The 17,979-nt window shown below is 59.2% G+C and overlaps 1 protein-coding gene across 1 annotated transcript in view; it reads left to right on the top strand.

The window, feature by feature from the left end:
* Nucleotides 1-17,979, top strand: part of PLEKHG4 (pleckstrin homology and RhoGEF domain containing G4) — a 119,732-nt gene that overhangs the window by 66,541 nt on the left and 35,212 nt on the right. The window contains exons 11-13 of the mRNA XM_064159814.1: nt 2,670-2,808; nt 7,575-7,697; nt 10,639-10,830. Of these exons, the coding sequence (XP_064015884.1) occupies nt 2,670-2,808; nt 7,575-7,697; nt 10,639-10,830 (454 nt within the window). The remainder of the gene's footprint in view (nt 1-2,669; nt 2,809-7,574; nt 7,698-10,638; nt 10,831-17,979) is intronic.

Raw genomic sequence — 17,979 nt, 5'->3', positions numbered from 1 at the left:
CACAGAATGGGATCAAACAAGGAGGTTGTGGAGCACAGGAGCACAGAATGGGATCAAACAGGGAGGTTGTGGAGCACAGGAGCACAGAGTGGGATCAAACAGGGAGGTTGTGGAGCACAGGAGCACAGAATGGGATCAAACAAGGAGGTTGTGGAGCACAGGAGCACAGAATGGGATCAAACAGGGAGGTTGTGGAGCACAGGAGCACAGAGTGGGATCAAACAGGGAGGTTGTGGAGCACAGAGTGCCATCTAACTGGGAGGTGGTGGAGCACAGAAGCACAGAATGGGATCAAACAGGGAGGTTGTGGAGCACAGGAGCACAGAGTGGGATCAAACAGGGAGGTTGTGGAGCACAGGAGCACAGAATGGGATCAAACAGGGAGGTTGTTCTGTGCTTCTGTGCTCCACAACCTCTGTGGGCAACCTGTGCCAGGCTCTCCCCACCCTCACTGCCAACAATTTCTTCCTTCACTCTCCCTCTGCCCTCTTCCAGCTCAAACCCATCCTTCTTTATCCTCTCACTTGTCCAAAGTCTCTCCTCAGCCCTCCTGGAGCCCACTTCAAGTACTGCAATGTCTCTTCCAACCCATTCCATGTATCTGTTCTAACCTGATTCCCATCAAGGCAAATGGCTCAGAACGAGTCCTGTTTGCTCCACCAGGGACAGAAAGGAGTGGGGTTGGGCTCAGATCCCATTCTGTGCTTGAGCAACCAACACAGGGACTGGAACTCTCCTATCATGAAGTTAGCACCTCCTGAGAGCTCCTGGAGCACTGGAGCCATGCCTGCCAGCTTTGCCAAGGGCTGGGGTGGCCAGAGGGACGCCTGTGACACAAAGGTCTGGCAGGTCAGGCCAGTTGGGTGGTGAGAGCCATCAAAGAGCAGCTGCAGCACCAAAGGGCTTTGCATGGAAGCTCAGAGGAGGGCTGCAATTGTTGTTTGGGGCATGAGAGGATCCATGCAGATGTGCCCAGCTAGCAGGCTGCAATGGCTGGGCACAGAGGAGGGCACCAAATGTGCTCAGGGGATTGGAGCAGCTCTGCTGTGAGGACAGGCTGAGGGAGCTGGGGGTGTGCAGCCTGGAGAGGGGAAGGCTGCAGGGAGAGCTCAGAGAAGCATGGAATGGAATGGAATAGAATAGGATAGGATAGGATAGGATAGGATGGAATAGGATAGGATAGGATAGGATAGGATAGGATAGGATAGGATAGGATAGGATAGGATAGAATAGAATAGGATAGGATAGGATAGGATAGAATGGAATGGAATAAAATAGAATAGGATAGAATAGAATGGAATGGAATAGAATAGAATGGAATAGAATAGGATAGAATAGAATGGAATAGAATGGAATGGAATAGAATAGAATAGAATAGAATAGAATAGAATAGAATAGAATAGAATAGAATAGAATAGAGTGGAATGGAATGGAATGGAATGGAATAGAATAGGAGTCAACCAGGGTGGAAGAGAGCTCCAAGCTCATCCAGTCCAGCCTAGCACCCAGCCCTGCCTAACCAACCACACCATGGCACTCAGTGCCAACCTAGCACCCAGCCCTGCCCAGCCAACCACACCATGGCACTCAGTGCCAACCTAGCACCCAGCCCTGCCCAACCAACCACACCATGGCACTCAGTGCCAACCTAGCACCCAGCCCTGCCCAACCAACCAGAGCATGGCACTGGGCTGTGAGGGCTGTGGTTCAGTCCCAGCCTTGAGAGAAGCAGAGGATGATTTGGCCTGGGTGAACTTGGAGGTCTTTTCTCAATGGAAAGCCTCTGTGCAATGCTCCTCTCCAGCTCCAGGGCTCCAGGGGCACCTGTAAGTCCTGACAGCAGTGCCCACAGGTGCTGAGTGGCTTAGTCTGGATGTCCACCAGCAGAGGTTTATGAGCTGCCTCTTTCCCAAGGGCTTGGGATGATTTTAATCCTATGATTCAAAGCCAGAAGGTTGTAAATCAGTTGCAAAATGAGACCTGGTCTGGGGTGAGCACAGGACCTGCTTTGGCAGCTGAAGGTGCTGCTGTAGAGCACAGCTGGAGGGGGCTGAGGTCTTCTGTGGTAGGTGCCTCTTGATTCCATGCTGGTCAAAGGAAGGACTGGGTCTAGTTCTGGTCTGCCCAGTTCCACAGAGACACAGAACTGCTGGAGAGAGTCCAGGGCAGGCTGCAGAGCTGCTGAGGGCCCTGGAGTAGCTCTGGGAGGAGCAAAAGCTGAGAGCCTGCAGCAGAGCAGCCCCAGAGGGCAGCTGAGCAGTGCTCAGCAAGAGCTGAAGGAGCTGTGGGGGGCAAGAGGCTGGGGCCAGACTCTACTCAGTGGTGCCCAGGCACAGACCAAGGGGCAGTGGGCACAAAGTGGCACCCAGGAGGTTCCATGTGAGCAGCAGGAGGAGAAAGCTGTTTGGTGTGAGGCTGCTGGAGCCTGGAGCAGGCTGCCCAGAGAGGCTGTGGAGTCTCTGCAGAGCTTCCAACCCCCCCTGGGCACTGTGCTGCTGGGCAGGCTGCTGGGGGTGCCCTGCTGGAGCTGGGGGTGAGTTTGGACTAGATGATCTGCAGAGGTTTTTCCCACTCCCCACTCTGCTGGGGATTCTGGATGTGTGTGTTTGTGAGGTGCTGGTGGTGCAGGCTGCTGCCAGCCCCCTGAGCTGCCCTCTGTGCCCTGGCAGAGATGCCCTGGATGCTGCCAGCCTGCTGTACAACCGCGTGGACGAGGGCGTGCACCGCCTGGTGATGCTGTCCAACAGGCGCCTGCAGGAGCTGGAGCTGCTCATGGACTTCGAGAAGGTGGAAGAGTGTCTGAAGGAGGTAAGGGCCCATCTGTCCCTGCCACCCTCTGCCTGTGCCTCCTGGGCCTGCTGCTCCCTTCTGTGAAGGTGTGGGACGATGCCTGTAGAGCTGCAGCCTGGCAAGGCAGATTGGCCTGGCATGCTGGCAGCAGAGCCCACTCTTCGGCCTGGCCTCTCTTAATGCTGGATGAAATTCTCCTGCCTGCTCTCCAGGTGGGCATCACTCAAGCCCTGTAAAGCCCTCTGGTGTTTTGCCGTGCTCAGACCACACCCTGGTGGCCCTTTGACAGAAGGGGACACTCGGAAGTGGAGCATCTTCAGGGTGCTCAGCGAAAGCATCCTGCCAGCAGGGCTGCCGAGGAGCCCTTCCTCATGCTCTGTCTCCAGGAAGCAGCAGAGTGATGGCAGCAAGCTGGGGACAGCTTTGCCTGGCCCCTCTCATAGCCTGTGGGTCCTGCAGCCTTTGCCAGCCTCCTGGCAGTGATGGCAGCAAGCTGTGGACAGCTTTGCCTGGCCCCTCTCATAGCCTGTAGGTCCTGCAGCCTTTGCCAGCCTCCTGGCAGTGATGGCTGCAAGCTGGGGACGACTTTGCCTGGCCCCTCTCATAGCCTGTGGATCCTGCAGCCTTTGCCAGCCTCCTGGCAGAGTGATGGCAGCAAGCTGGGGACAGCTTTGCCTGGCCCCTCTCATAGCCTGTGGATCCTGCAGCCTTTGCCAACGTCCTGGCAGTGATGGCTGCAAGCTGGGGACGACTTTGCCTGGCCCCTCTCATAGCCTGTAGGTCCTGAAGCCTTTGCCAGCCTCCTGGCAGTGATGGCAGCAAGCTGGGGACAGCTTTGCCTGGCCCCTCTCATAGCCTGTAGGTCCTGCAGCCTTTGCCAGCCTCCTGGCAGTGATGGCAGCAAGCTGGGGACAGCTTTGCCTGGCCCCTCTCATAGCCTGTGGATCCTGCAGCCTTTGCCAACGTCCTGGCAGAGATGGCAGCAAGCTGGGGACAGCTTTGCCTGGCCCCTCTCATAGCCTGTAGGTCCTGCAGCCTTTGCCAGCCTCCTGGCAGTGATGGCTGCAAGCTGGGGACAGCTTTGCCTGGCCCCTCTCATAGCCTGTGGGTCCTGCAGCCTTTGCCAGCCTCCTGCTGCTGGATGAGCTCCACCTCCTGTACCCCATCACTGGGGCTCATCTGTTGTCTGGATTCTTGTTCCCTGCTATCTGATAAGCTCCAAGCTCTCTCCTTCCCCTCTGGGTGCAGCCTTGGGTGTGCTTCTTCCCCTCTGGGTGCAGCCTTGGGTGTGCATCTTCCCCTCTGGGTGCAGCCTTGGGTGTGCATCTTCCCATCTGGGTGCAGCCCTGGGTGTGCTTCTTCCCCTCTGGGTGCAGCCCCAGGCTCACTCCTCCTCTCCTCTGGCTTCAGCCCTATATGAAGGCTCCAGACTGGACCACAGCCTCTTGTCCTTAGCCAGGAACCCTTCTCAATCCCACCCTCAGCTCCCCTGCACTCGTGTGGAGCTGAGACCTTCCCGTGGTGCTCCTTGGAGCTGCCTGCAGCTGTGGGATAGGTGAGGCAAACAGGCAGCTGCGTTCAGAAAGACCTTTGGAACCTGGACCTTGGAAGGAGCTTCAGGAAGTCCTAAGGTAGCTCAGGCTGTGCCTGCAGGACCTGCTCAGTCCTTCTAGCATTGCAGAGCCCAGATGTGCTGCCTCAGCCTGCTGGTTTTGGTCTCCTTTGCTGTAGCTGCTCCACCACGAGAAGTTTTGGCTGCCTCTGGCTGCGGGAAGGGTTCTGCACCATCTGAAGCTCGCCTTAGGAACCTCCATCCTTCAGGCTCAGCAGCAGGGCCACTTTCACCATTGCTCCTGCAGGCTTCTGGGCTCTTCTCCTCTGGGGAGGACTGGATTTGCAAGGGAGGCTGGAGGCTGCCTGGTTGTTTTGACACAGGCCAAGGTGGATCCAAGAGGTTTAATGAGCTCCCATTTGGAGGCAGACACTCAGCCGCCACGCACTGCCTGCTCAGGACACCAAGTGTGATGCAAGGACCTGGTGAAGGCTCCCTCGAGCACACAGACATGCATAGGACACAGGGACAGGCTCTGCCACCTGCCCCTGCTGTCAGCTGGACTTTCTTTGATGGAATTGGGCCAAACTTGGCTGTTCCCAGCTTGCTCTGCTGGCAGCTCACCTAACGCTGCCCCTAGGCTGGAGGAGCTCCGGGCAGCAGCAGTATAGAACCAGTCAGGGGTGGAAGGAACCACGAGGATCATCTAGTTCCACCCCCCCTGCCATGGGCAGGGACACCCTAGCCTAGAGCAGGCTGGATCAGTATGTCCCTCTGCAGCCTAGATCACAGCTTAGGAACCCACCTCCATCTTCTGGTGGCTTTGGTCCACTCAGGCCCAGGTGATTCTCTCAGTCAAGCCCAAGTGTTTTTCATTGCATCACAGAATGGCTCAGGTTGGGAGGAGGCTCAGGGATCTTCTGAACCAGGAGCAGGACACCTCTCAACTGGGCTTGGTTGTCTAATCTGGCCTTGAACACCTCCAGGGAGGGGAGACCCACAACTTCCTAGGGCAACCTGCTGCAGGGCCTCACCACCCTTCTGCTGAAGAACTTCTTCCTCAGTCTAACCCTGCTCTGCCTCAGCTCCAACCCCTTCTCCCTTGGCCTGTCTCTAGGCATCCTCAGCAGAAGTCTCTCTGCAGCCTTTCTGCAGGATCCCTTCAGCTACTGGAAGGCAGCTCCAGGGTTCCCCTGGACCTGAGCTCCCTCAGCCTGTCTTAGAATCACAGAATCAACCAGGTTGGAAGAGACCTCCAGGATCATCCTGTCCAACCTAAATCTTCATGGCAGAGACCTGAACACCCCCAGCTCCCTCAGCCTGTCTTCACAGCAGAGCTGCTCCAGCTCTTGGAGCATCCTTGTGGCCTCCTCTGGCCTTTCTCCAGCAGTTCCATGCCCTCTCAGTCAAGCTCAGGTGTCTTAACTCGCTGAACTCCTGTTCAATATCTTTATTGATGCTCTGGAGCAGGGCATTGAGTCCAGCATCAGTAAGTTTGCAGATGACACCAAGCCAGGAGCAGCTGTGGAGCTGTTGGAGGGCAGCAGAGCCCTGCAGAGGGACCTGGGCAGGCTGCATGGGTGGGCAGAGGCCAAGGGGATGAGAGTGAAGAAGGCCAAGGGCAGGTTGTGCACTTTGGCCACAGCAGCCCCAAGCAGCAGTGCAGGCTGGGGCCAGAGGGGCTGAGAGCAGGCAGGCAGAGAGGGCCCTGGGGGTGCTGTGAGAGAGCAGCTGCAGAGGAGGCAGCAGTGTGCCCAGGTGGGCAGCAGAGCCAGTGGCATCCTGGGCTGGCTCAGGAGCAGTGTGGGCAGCAGGAGAAGGGAGGTTCTTGTGCCCCTGTGCCCAGCCCTGCTCAGGCCAGCCCTGGAGTGCTGTGTCCAGCTGTGGGCTCCTGAATTGCAGAGAGCTGCTGAGGTGCTGGAAGGTGCTGAGAGAAGGGCAGCAAGGCTGGGGAGGGGCCTGGAGCACAGCCCTGTGAGGAGAGGCTGAGGGAGCTGGGGGGGTGCAGCCTGCAGCAGAGGAGGCTGAGGGCAGAGCTGATTGCAGGGAGGCTGTAGCCAGGTGGGGGTTAGGCTCTTCTGCCAGGCAACCACCAACAGTCTCAAGTTGTGCCAGGGGAGGTCTAGACTGGCTGTGAGGAGGAAGCTGCTGGCAGAGAGAGTGATTGGCACTGGAATGGGCTGCCCAGGGAGGTGGAGTTGCCATCCCTGGAGGTGTTGAAGCCAAGGCTGGCTGAGGCACTTAGTGCCATGGTCTGGTTGACTGGCCAGGGCTGGGTGCTAGGTTGGACTGGCTGAGCTTGGAGCTCTCTTCCAACCTGCTTGATTCTATGATTCTATGTTAGGGGCTGAGCTGGGCCAGGGCTGCAGGTGACACAGGAAGAGAGGACACATGGGTGTTGGGAACCATGCAGCTGATCCCTTCCCCCAGCTGCAGCTGTGCCTGAAGCAAGGGACTTTGGTGGCCTGGTTTGCAAGTCAGGTGGTGGAGATGCTGCCTTGGCCTGCCTGGCCTCCTCTGCTCTGTTTTTAGGACACTTTTGTGCCCAATTCTCCCCCAGTGCCTGAGGATACAGAGTCAGAGCTGCAGCAGTGGCTGGGCTCTGTCATGAACCTGCAGTTGCTCCATGGCTTTGCCATCAGCTGCCTTCAGGAACCCCAGAGAATCAGATACTGGGCTGGAAGGGACCTCCAAAGGTCATCCAACCCAACCCTCCTGCAGTCAGCAGGGACATCCTCCACTAGATGAGGTTGCTCAGAGCCCTGTCCAGCCTCACCTTGACTATCTGCAGGGATGGAGCCTCAACCACCCCCCTGGAAACACTGCAGATGGGGAGAACCCCTCAGAGCCCTCCTGCTGATGGAGCCAGCCAAGAAGGGGAAGTGGTGTAGGAAATGTGGGAGCAGGGAGATCTTATCCCACCTGGGGGTAACAATCCTGGGAATATCAAGCCAGCAGAGCTCAGCCAAAGCAGAGCCCAAGCAGCCACTTTGGCCCTGTTTATGCCTGAGGCTAGTGAGCAACAGCAGAGCTTTGCAGTGACTCAAGGAGCTGCAGTGGAAACCCTCCTGGCAGGAGGCTGGGGCAGAGCACTGCACACACACCACACATTCCTTCCACTAATGAAGTGACCAGCGTCAGGAGAGCCCTTCCTTGCTCTTGCCACATGAAGGCCTTCCCCTGGTGAGTAGCACAGGGTGACTAACCTTGAAGCTTTCCCCTTGTCTCTTAGGTCAGCAGTTGGATTGAGAATGTTGGCAGAAGAAGGCTGAGGGAAACCTGCCACCTGGATGATTCTCTGGAGGTGCTGCTCCAAACACAGAAGCACTTCAGGGAGTTTGATCTTGTTGCCAGTGTAAGTGTTGGCTGGTGGGGAAAATGTGTCCTCCAGAGGCTGTGTGCCCTGGAGTGCTCAGCCAACCCTGGGGTTCATCACCAGGGCCAGCAGTGGGCACTGGCAGCACAGAAGGCCAAGGGCAGCCTGGGCTGCACCCACAGCAGCGTGGGCAGAGGTGGAGAGAGGAGATCCTGCCCCTCTGCTCTGCTCTGCTCTGGGGAGACCTCAGCTGCAGGGCTGGGGGCAGAAGTGAAGTTCTCTGCACAAGAAGGACATGGAGCTGCTGGAGAGGGTCCAGAGGAGGCCTCTGAGATGCTCAGAGGGCTGGAGAAGCTCTGCTGTGGGCACAGGCTGGCAGAGTTGGGGCTGTGCAGCCAGGAGGAGGCTGCAGGGAGAGCTCAGAGCTGCAGTTCAGTATCTGCAGGGGAGCTGCAGGCAGGCTGGGGAGGGACTGCTCAGAAGGGGCTGTGGGCACAGGCTGAGGGCAATGGTTTGGAGCTGGAGCAGGGCAGAGTTAGGTTGGCATCAGGAGGCAGTTGTGCCCAGGGAGGGTGGGGAGAGCCTGGCACAGGCTGCCCAGGGAGGTGCTTGAGGCCCCATCCCTGGAGACATCCAGGCTCAGGCTGGCTGTGTCCCTGTGCAGCCTGCTCTGGCTGGAGCTGTCCCTGCTGCCTGCAGGGGGATTGCAGAGGATGCCCCTGGAGGGTCCCTTCCAGCCCAGTGCCAGCTGTGAAGCTCTTCCTTCACACTGCTCTGCCTCCCTGCTCTCCTGCAGCCCAAGCCAGCAGCTCAGCCCCCTGGGAGATGATTTTTGCCAGGCTTGAGGAACATCACAGCTGTGGTGCAACAACTTCTTGGTTACTGCCTCGATGTGCTTGTCACATTTTGGGGTGTGCCAGAGAGTCACAGAATGGTTGGGGCTGGGAGGGCCCTTAGAGATCATCCAGTTCCAGCCCCCCTGCAGTGAGCAGGGACACCTCCCACTGGACCTGGTGGCTCACAGCCTCCTTTTCCAGCCTGACCTTCAGCACCACCCCTCATTGTGAGCCTTGCTGACCTCTGGCCTGGCTGAGGAGGCTTTTACAGTCAGGGCTCCAGGATGCTGCTGCCACTGGATGCAGCCCTGCAGGACAGGAGGAGGAACTTGTGTCACTTAAGGGTAATGGAGCCCTGGAGCAGGCTGCCCAGAGAGGTGCAAGTCTCCTTCTCTGGGAACATTCCTGACCCTCCTGGACCTGTTCCTGTGGGACCTTCTCTGAGTGACACTGCCCTGGGCTCAGTCATCTCCAGAGGTCACTTCCAACCCCTACCAGTCCAATTAGCCCCCACTTGGTGATGATCCTGAAGGCTATCTAGGGGGGTGGGACTGGGTGAGCTGAAGGCTATCTAGGGGGGGTTGGACTGGGTGAGCTGAAGGCTATCTAGGGGGGGTTGGACTGGGTGAGCTGAAGGCTATCTAGGGGGGATTGGACTGGGTGAGCTGAAGGCTATCTAGGGGGGATTGGACTGGGTGAGCTGAAGGCTATCTAGGGGGGTAGGACTGGGTGAGCTGAAGGCTATCTAGGGGGGTAGGACTGGGTGAGCTGAAGGCTATCTAGGGGGGTAGGACTGGGTGAGCTGAAGGCTATCTAGGGGGGGTGGGACTGGGTGAGCTGAAGGCTATCTAGGGGGGGTTGGACTGGGTGAGCTGAAGGCTATCTAGGGGGGGTTGGTTTAGGTGAGCTGAAGGCTATCTAGGGGGGGTAGGACTGGGTGAGCTGAAGGCTATCTAGGGGGGGTAGGACTGGGTGAGCTGAAGGCTATCTAGGGGGGGTTGGACTGGGTGAGCTGAAGGCTATCTAGGGGGGGTTGGTTTAGGTGAGCTGAAGGCTATCTAGGGGGGGTAGGACTGGGTGAGCTGAAGGCTATCTAGGGGGGGTAGGACTGGGTGAGCTGAAGGCTATCTAGGGAGGGTTGGACTGGGTGAGCTGAAGGCTATCTAGGGGGGGTAGGACTGGGAGAGCTGAAGGCTATCTAGGGGGGGTAGGACTGGGTGAGCTGAAGGCTATCTAGGGGGGATTGGACTGGGTGAGCTGAAGGCTATCTAGGGGGGATTGGACTGGGTGAGCTGAAGGCTATCTAGGGGGGATTGGACTGGGTGAGCTGAAGGCTATCTAGGGGGGGTTGGACTGGGTGAGCTGAAGGCTATCTAGGGGGGGTTGGTTTAGGTGAGCTGAAGGCTATCTGGGGGGGTAGGACTGGGTGAGCTGAAGGCTATCTAGGGGGGGTTGGACTGGGTGAGCTGAAGGCTATCTAGGGGGGGTTGGACTGGGTGAGCTGAAGGCTATCTAGGGGGGGTTGGACTGGGTGAGCTGAAGGCTATCTAGGGGGGGTTGGTTTAGGTGAGCTGAAGGCTATCTAGGGGGGGTTGGACTGGGTGAGCTGAAGGCTATCTAGGGGGGGTTGGACTGGGAGAGCTGAAGGCTATCTAGGGGGGGTTGGTTTAGGTGAGCTGAAGGCTATCTAGGGGGGGTTGGACTGGGTGAGCTGAAGGCTATCTAGGGGGGGTTGGACTGGGTGAGCTGAAGGCTATCTCGGGGGGGTTGGTTTAGGTGAGCTGAAGGCTATCTAGGGGGGTAGGACTGGGAGAGCTGAAGGCTATCTAGGGGGGGTTGGACTGGGTGAGCTGAAGGCTATCTAGGGGGGTAGGACTGGGAGAGCTGAAGGCTCCCTAGGGGGGTTGGACTGGGTGAGCTGAAGGCTATCTAGGGGGGGTTGGACTAGGTGAGCTGAGGGCTATCTAGGGGGGCTGGACTAGGTGACCTGAGGGCTACCTAGGGGGGCTTGGACTAGGTGAGCTGAGGGCTACCTAGGGGGGTTGCTTTAGATGACCTTTAAAGCCCCTTTCCAACCCAACCCATCCTTTTATCCTATCTCCTACCCATAGCAGGCCTGACCACCAGTCCCCTTCTCCTTTCAGGAGTACTGCAGAAGAGGGCAGGAAGCCCTGAAGAAGATGGATCGCTGGGAAGACTTCTCCTCTGTGGATGTGGACTCTTACAGGAGCAAGCTGCAGGCCCCCAGAGATCAGCTGGAGGAGTTCTGCACTCAGCTGGATGAGCACAGGCACCGAATCTGTGAGACTGTCAGGCTCTATGAGTTCTTTGACAAGGTAAGAGGAGGCAGCTGCTGCACACAGGAGGCTCTGCAAAGCCTGCCTGGGCTGGCTCCAGAGCCTGCTTGGCTGTGGAAGGTGTGAGAGAGCTGCAGCTGTGCTCTGCAGAAGGCCTCTGCAGCTCACCCCTCAGTCTGTGCAGGGAGGGCTGAGTGCTGTCTGTTCAGAGAGACACAGAATGGGTTGGCTTGGGAGGGGACTTAAAGCTCAGCCAGTTCCAACCCCCCTGCCACGGGTAGGGACACCTCCCACTAGCCCCAGGTTGTTCAAGGTCTCATCCAAGCAGGCTTGAAGCCTGCACAGCTTCTCTGGGCAGCCTGTGCCAGTGCCTCACTGCCCTCCTGGGCAAGAATTTACTCCTACTGACTGCTTTAGATCCAGCTTTATCCACTCTGAACCTGCTGCCCCTCGTGCTCTCACCACATCCCTTTGGCAAGAGTCCCTCTCCAGCTATCCTGGAAACCCCTTCCAAAAGGGTGTCCAAATCTGTTAAGAGCAGAGGCCTCCTGCTCTCTGAGCTGGAGCTTTCAGGCCTCTCTCGTGGCCACAGTGCACAGAAGACTCATGGCAGTGATGGCTCTGACACCAGGGCTCAGGAGCCTTCTGTCCAGTCTTGGGCATCGTGCCAGGGCTGGCTGCTGCTGTGGTTCGTGCTGTGTCCTCACAGCCTGGGTAGATGCAACCTGTTGACCCCTCAGGAGCAGCCTCTAAGCAGCCCTAACCAGCCCCTCCCTCCTGGAGACCTGCATGGGCAAAGAGAGCAGCAGAGGCAGGGGCTGGGAGCTGTGGCTGAGGGAACAAAGCTGCTGAGTGGACCCAGAGGTGTGGGAAGCAGGGGAACCAGTCAGGGTTAGAAGGGAGCACAAGGATCAGGCAGTGCCAACCCCTGCCATGCCCAGGGACTCCCTACCCTAGAGCAGCTCTCTGCAATTCAGGAGCCCAGAACTGGACACAGCACTCCAGGGCTGGCCTGAGCAGGGCTGGGCACAGGGGCACAAGAACCTCCCTTCTCCTGCTGCCCACACTGCTCCTGAGCCAGCCCAGGATGCCACTGGCTCTGCTGCCCACCTGGGCACACTGCTTCCTCCTCTGCAGCTGCTCTCTCACAGCACCCCCAGGGCCCTCTCTGCTGTGTTCTTTGCTGCCTGGCAGTAGCTGGTGCCCTGCCAGGGCTCAGAGGCAGGCTGAGCTGGGCCAGCCCACATGGAGTTTGCACATGGGCTGGCAGAGTTCCCTCCTTGGAGCCACTGGTGCCAAGCTGGAGGTTTCCATTTGTGTCCCCTCCTCTTCCTTTGAGGTCCCAGCTCTTGGTGCTGGCTGCTGGCTGGGCTGGGGCAGGAGGAGCAGAGAAGGGAGCTGCCTTCCCCCTCTCTCTGCCTGATTGTTTCTCATGGCCACAGACTCAGCTTGGTCGTCCTGGGCACCTGCCATCTCTCTGTGGCATCTGGTTGGCTGCTGTCCCTTGTTCCCTGGGTTCCAGCCTTGGCTTGAGATCTGACACCACCCAGTGCTGGAGGGGGAGAGGGGACAGAGCAGGCAGGGAGAGTGTCCCTGCCAGCAGCACTGAGCTCTGCTGTGTGCTGAGCTGCCTGCAGGGGCAGCCCCCAGAGCTGTGCTCCCTCTCTGCCTCTCCTGCCTCCTGCCACAGGGACATCAGCGCTGCCAGGTGATGCCAGGGCACAGCTCCCTCTCCTTGCCCACCTCGGTAGCTTTCATGGTTTGCCCTTTTTCAGGCTAGAGAAGGCTTCGAGGAGACCTTGGAGTGGCCTTGCAGGAGCTGAAAGGGACCTACAGGAAGGCTGAGGAGGGACTATGGACAGGATCTTGTGATCAGAGGAGGAGGAGGAATGGGTTTGAAGTGGCAGAGGGGAGATTGAAAGTGGATGTTAGGACAGTGAGGGTGGGGAGATGCTGGCACAGGTTGAGGGTGGGGAGAGCCTGGCACAGGTTTGCCCAGGGAGGTTGTGGAGCACAGAATCACCCAATGTGATCTTTGATCACATTGGGTGATTCTGTGCTCCACAACCTCCCTGGAGGTGTTCAGGACCAAGCTGGATGAGGCCTTGAGCAACCTGTTCCAGTGAGAGGTGTCCCTCCCTATGGCACAGGGGAGGGTTTGGAACTGGCTGCTCCTTGAGCTCCCTTCCAACTTAAACCATTCTGGGATTCCTTTGAGTGAAATCATTTCCCAGATCACTTTTTGATCCCAGATCACTTTTTGATCCCAGATCTCTTCGTGCCCTTGGCTTGGCCATGAAGATCTTCTCAGTGAGGATCTCCTCAGTGCTTGTGAGCAGCATTCAGGGAGCAGCAGCATCCTGCTTCTGTTCTCCTTATGGAGGTGGCCATCAGGGGGCTCAGGGGCAGGATGAGTGAGGTGCTGCTGTTTGCCAGCTCATGTTTGTCCCTCTGCCCTGCTGGGGACACTTCTGGAGGATTGGGTCCAGTTCTGGGCTCTCCAGTTGCAGAGAGACAGAGAACTGCTGGAGAGAGTCCAGAGGAGGCTGCAAAGCTGCTGAGGGGCCTGGAGCTGCTCTGTGAGGAGCAAAGGCTGAGAGCCTGCAGCAGAGCAGCCCCAGAGGGCAGCTGAGCAGTGCTCAGCAAGAGCTAAAGGAGCTGTGGGGCCAAGAGCCTGGGGCCAGACTCTGCTCAGTGGTGCCCAGGGACAGGGTAGTGGGCACAAAGTGGCACTCAGGAGGTTTCATGTGAGCAGGAGGAGAAAGCTGTTTGGTGAGAGGCTGCTGGAGCCTGGAGGAGGCTGCCCAGAGAGGCTGTGGAGCCTCTGCAGAGCTCCCAACCCTTCAGGAGGTTCCATGTGAGCAGCAGGAGGAAGCTGTTTGGTGAGAGGCTGCTGGAGCCTGGAGGAGGCTGCCCAGAGAGGCTGTGGAGCCTCTGCAGAGCTCCCAACCCTTCAGGAGGTTCCATGTGAGCAGCAGGAGGAAGCTGTTTGGTGTGAGGCTGCTGGAGCCTGGAGGAGGCTGCCCAGAGAGGCTGTGGAGTCTCTGCAGAGCTCCCAACCCTTCAGGAGGCTCCATGTGAGCAGGAGGAGGAAGCTGTTTGGTGAGAGGCTGCTGGAGCAGGCTGCCCAGAGAGGCTGTGGAGCCTCTGCAGAGCTTCCAACCCTTCAGGAGGCTCCATGTGAGCAGGAGGAGGAAGCTGTTTGGTGTGAGGCTGCTGGAGCCTGGAGAAGGCTGCCCAGAGAGGCTGTGGAGTCTCTGCAGAGCTTCCAACCCTTCAGGAGGCTCCATGTGAGCAGGAGGAAGTTGTTTGGTGTGAGGCTGCTGGAGCAGGTTGCCCAGAGAGGCTGTGGAGCCTCTGCAGAGCTTCCAACCCTTCAGGAGGTTCCATCTGAGCAGGAGGAGGAAGTTGTTTGGTGTGAGGCTGCTGGAGCCTGGAGGAGGCTGCCCAGAGAGGCTGTGGAGCCTCTGCAGAGCTCCCAACCCTTCAGGAGGTTCCATGTGAGCAGGAGGAGGAAGCTGTTTGGTGTGAGGCTGCTGGAGCCTGGAGCAGGCTGCTCAGAGAGGCTGTGGAGCCTCTGCAGAGCTCCCAACCCTCTCTGGCCATGGTGCTGCTGGGCAGGCTGCTGTGAGTGCCCTGCTTTAGCCGGGGCTGGATGATCTCCAGAGGTCCCTCCCAACCCCCTCCCCACGCTGGGATTCCATGTGCCAAGCAGTGTCTGGGGCTGCCCAGGCTCGGAGGCTCCTGTGAGAGCCCTCTGAGACCCACAGCCACTTCACTCCAGCAGGTCTGGCTGGTGCCCTGGAGCACACAGCACCGTCCCCATCAGCCCGGGGGTGACAACCAGCCCTGCAAATGCTTGCTGCTAGAAGTCAGCCTGGCAGAAAGGAGTGCCCCAACCAGAAAGGGCAGAGTCCCAGCACACAGCTCAGCACCCGAGTGCCCCGAGGTGCTGTGCTGCCTGCAGCTCAGCTGCCTGTGTCATTAGAGGAGAGCCTGGGGCAGCTCCAGGGGCTTCTTCCTGCTCCTCAGGATGTTGTGCAAGATGCTGCCTCGTTTGGTGCTGGGGCAGAAGTGGTGCCTGTGCCCTGGGAGCCTCTTGCAGTTGGAGCTGTCCGAGGGAAGCTGTTCAGAGTGCCCCTGTTCGAGGCTGGAGGGACCCAGGCTGGGCAGGGAGAGGTAACATTGCCCTGGGTGGGATTGCTTCGGGCTCTGCTCCACGAGTGGCTCCTTCTGTCTGCCCCCCTGTAGATCCCAGCCCCCCACCCCCCCAACTCTGCCAGCCTCTGCTGGCTCCTCAGTGGTGATCTGGACGATCTTGGAGCTCCTTTCCAGCTGCCTGCTGATTCTGTCTGCAGCCCTTCCCAGCTTCTTCCTGCTGCCCGCAAGGAGCTGCCGCTTCTGAGCGCTGCGTGAGCGCTGCCCGCCTGTGGTGCCACCTGCCTGTGGTGCCACCTGCCTGTGGTGCCACGTACCTGCGCTCCCCGGGGCTCTTCCCCCGGAGCGGCCTCTCCTCCCCCTCCTCCTCCTCCTCCTCCTCCTCCTCCTCCTCGGCCACTCTGTTCTTTGTGGCTTGGCAAACAAAGCCTTTGGCGAGCGCAGGAGGTGCCTGCCCTGGCTGGGGGAGGGCCAGCTGGCCCGCAGCTGATGCTGCCAGCGCCTCCCCGGCCCTGCCCATTGTCCTGCCTGCCGTCGGAATGCCAGCCCTGCTTGGCTCCGGCCCCTGAACAAGTGCTGCTGGCTCTGGGGCCCTTCTTCCCAGCCCTTCTCCATGCACCTTCCTTCCCCCCGGCGCGGCTCCGGCAGCGGGCGGCACAGCGAAGCCTCTTGGAAGCGCCTGCCTGGTCCCGGCTGACCTGTGAGTTGGGTTGGGATGGTTGGGAAACGAGGAGAGGAAGCTTCTCGGGAGGTGCCGATGCGTCCAGTGGGAAGCAGAGAGCTTTCTGTGCCTCCTTTTATGCGCCGGGACAGAGCCCCCCCGGGAGCATCTCTGCCTGCTCCTCCGTCCTCCCCCCCGGGAGCATCTCTGCCTGCTCCTCCAATCCTCCCCCCCGGGAGCATCTCTGCCTGCTCCTCCATTCTCCCCCCCGGGACCATCTCTGCCTGCTCCTTCATCCTCCCCCCCGGGAGCATCTCTGCCTCATCCTCCCCCCCGGGAGCATCTCTGCCTGCTCCTCCATCCTCCCCCCCGGGAGCATCTCTGCCTGCTCCTCCATCCTCCCCCCCGGGAGCATCTCTGCCTGCTCCTTCATCCTCCCCCCCCCCCGAACATCTCTGCCTGCTCCTTCATCCTCCCCCCCAGGAGCATCTCTGCCTGCTCCTCCATCCTCCCCCCCGGGACCATCTCTGCCTGCTCCTTCATCCTCCCCCCCGGGAGCATCTCTGTCTGCTCCTTCATCCTCCCCCCTGGGACCATCTCTACCTGCTCCTTCATCCTCCCCCCCGGGACCATCTCTGCCTGCTCCTTCATCCTCCCCCCCGGGACCATCTCTGCCTGCTCCTTCATCCTCCCCCCCGGGAGCATCTCTGCCTGCTCCTTCATCCTCCCCCCCCCAGAACATCTCTGCCTGCTTCTTCATCCTCCCCCCCGGGACCATCTCTGCCTGCTCCTTCATCCTCCCCCCCGGGACCATCTCTGCCTGCTCCTTCATCCTCCCCCCCCCAGAACATCTCTGCCTGCTCCTTCATCCTCCCCCCCGGGACCATCTCTGCCTGCTCCTCCAATCCTCCCCCCTGGGACCATCTATGACTGCTCCTCCATCCTCCCCCCCGGGAGCATCTCTGCCTGCTTCTTCATCCTCCCCCCCCCGGCACCATCTCTGCCTGCTCCTTCATCCTCCCCCCCGGGGAGCATCTCTGCCTGCTCCTCCATCCTCTCTTTCAGAGATCCTTGTGTGGTGCTTCCAGGGGAGCTCCAGCCCAAAGTTGCTGCTGGGGCTGTGCTCTTCCAGGTGTAGAACTGTCTGAGAGCTTGTGGGAAGCACCAAGAAAGGAGCCTGCTGCTCTCCTCCACTGCTCCAAGTGGGTTCTTGTCCTCTGAATGAGTGAGACCTGCTGGCACAATGATGCCAGCCTGAGGTGTGGCAGCAGAAAGGCAGAGAATGGTAACTGATGAGAGGGGAAGCTTGAGGAGGGTGAATTGAGAGGAGGAAGAACTTCTTGGCAGTGAGGGTAGGGAGAGACTGGCAGAGATTGAGAGTGGTGAGACACTGGCACAGGTTGAGGGTGGTGAGACACTGGCACAGGTTGCCCAGGGAGGTTGTGGAGCACAGAAGCACCCAACGTGATCTTTGATCCCATTCTGTGCTTCTGTGCTCCACAACCTCCCTGGAGGTGTTCAGTGCCAGCCTGGATGAGGCCCTGAGCAGCCTGTGCTGGTGAGAGGTGCCCCTGCCCATGGCAGGGAGGTTGGCACTGCCTGAGCTTTCAGGTCCCTTCCAACCCAACCCGTTCCATGAGACCTTTTTTGTCCTCCTGCAGTGTGACCATGAGCAGTGTGGCCATGGCACCATGCTGGTGCCCTGCTGCCAGCTCAGAAGGTGGCTTTGCCCCCCCCCCCCAGCACCCCTGAGCAGGTGTGGGCTGTGCTGTCCCTGCCACGAAGTGTCTGGCAGAGGTTTGGCATCTCTGCTCCTCCAGGGATTGCCTTTGCTCACCCCAGTCAGATACTGGTTGGGTGCTAAAGGTGCTGAAGGTGGCAGCAGCAGGCAGGGTGCTGCCTGCTGGCCCTCCCTGCTGTTATCTAACCAAGGAATGGCCCAGACTGGAGACACCTTTAAGATCTTAGAAGCAGGCAGGGTTGGAAGGGACCCCAAGGATCAGCCAGTTCCAACCCCCACCCCTGCCATGGGCAGGGACATCCTGCACCATGCTGGAGACCAGGCCACAGATGTAAGTCTTTGTGCTTTACAACTTGACTGCTTCTAAGCTGCAATCCAGGAGGTGCCACCTCAGCAGGAGGCTTTGGTGGCAGAGTGCCCTCAAGCAGGCTGCCCAGAGAATCATAGAGCCAGGCAGGGCTGGAAGGGACTCCTCACAGCCTGGGTAGATGCAACCTGTTGACCCCTCAGGAGCAGCCTCTAAGCAGCCCTAACCAGCCCCTCCCTCCTGGAGACCTGCATGGGCAAAGAGAGCAGCAGAGGCAGGGGCTGGGAGCTGTGGCTGAGGGAACAAAGCTGCTGAGTGGAG

Source organism: Pogoniulus pusillus, chromosome 20 (genome assembly GCF_015220805.1).
Source record: "Pogoniulus pusillus isolate bPogPus1 chromosome 20, bPogPus1.pri, whole genome shotgun sequence".
In the NCBI taxonomy this organism is placed as follows: domain Eukaryota; kingdom Metazoa; phylum Chordata; class Aves; order Piciformes; family Lybiidae; genus Pogoniulus; species Pogoniulus pusillus.
This window is presented reverse-complemented; position numbering and strand designations above follow the sequence as displayed.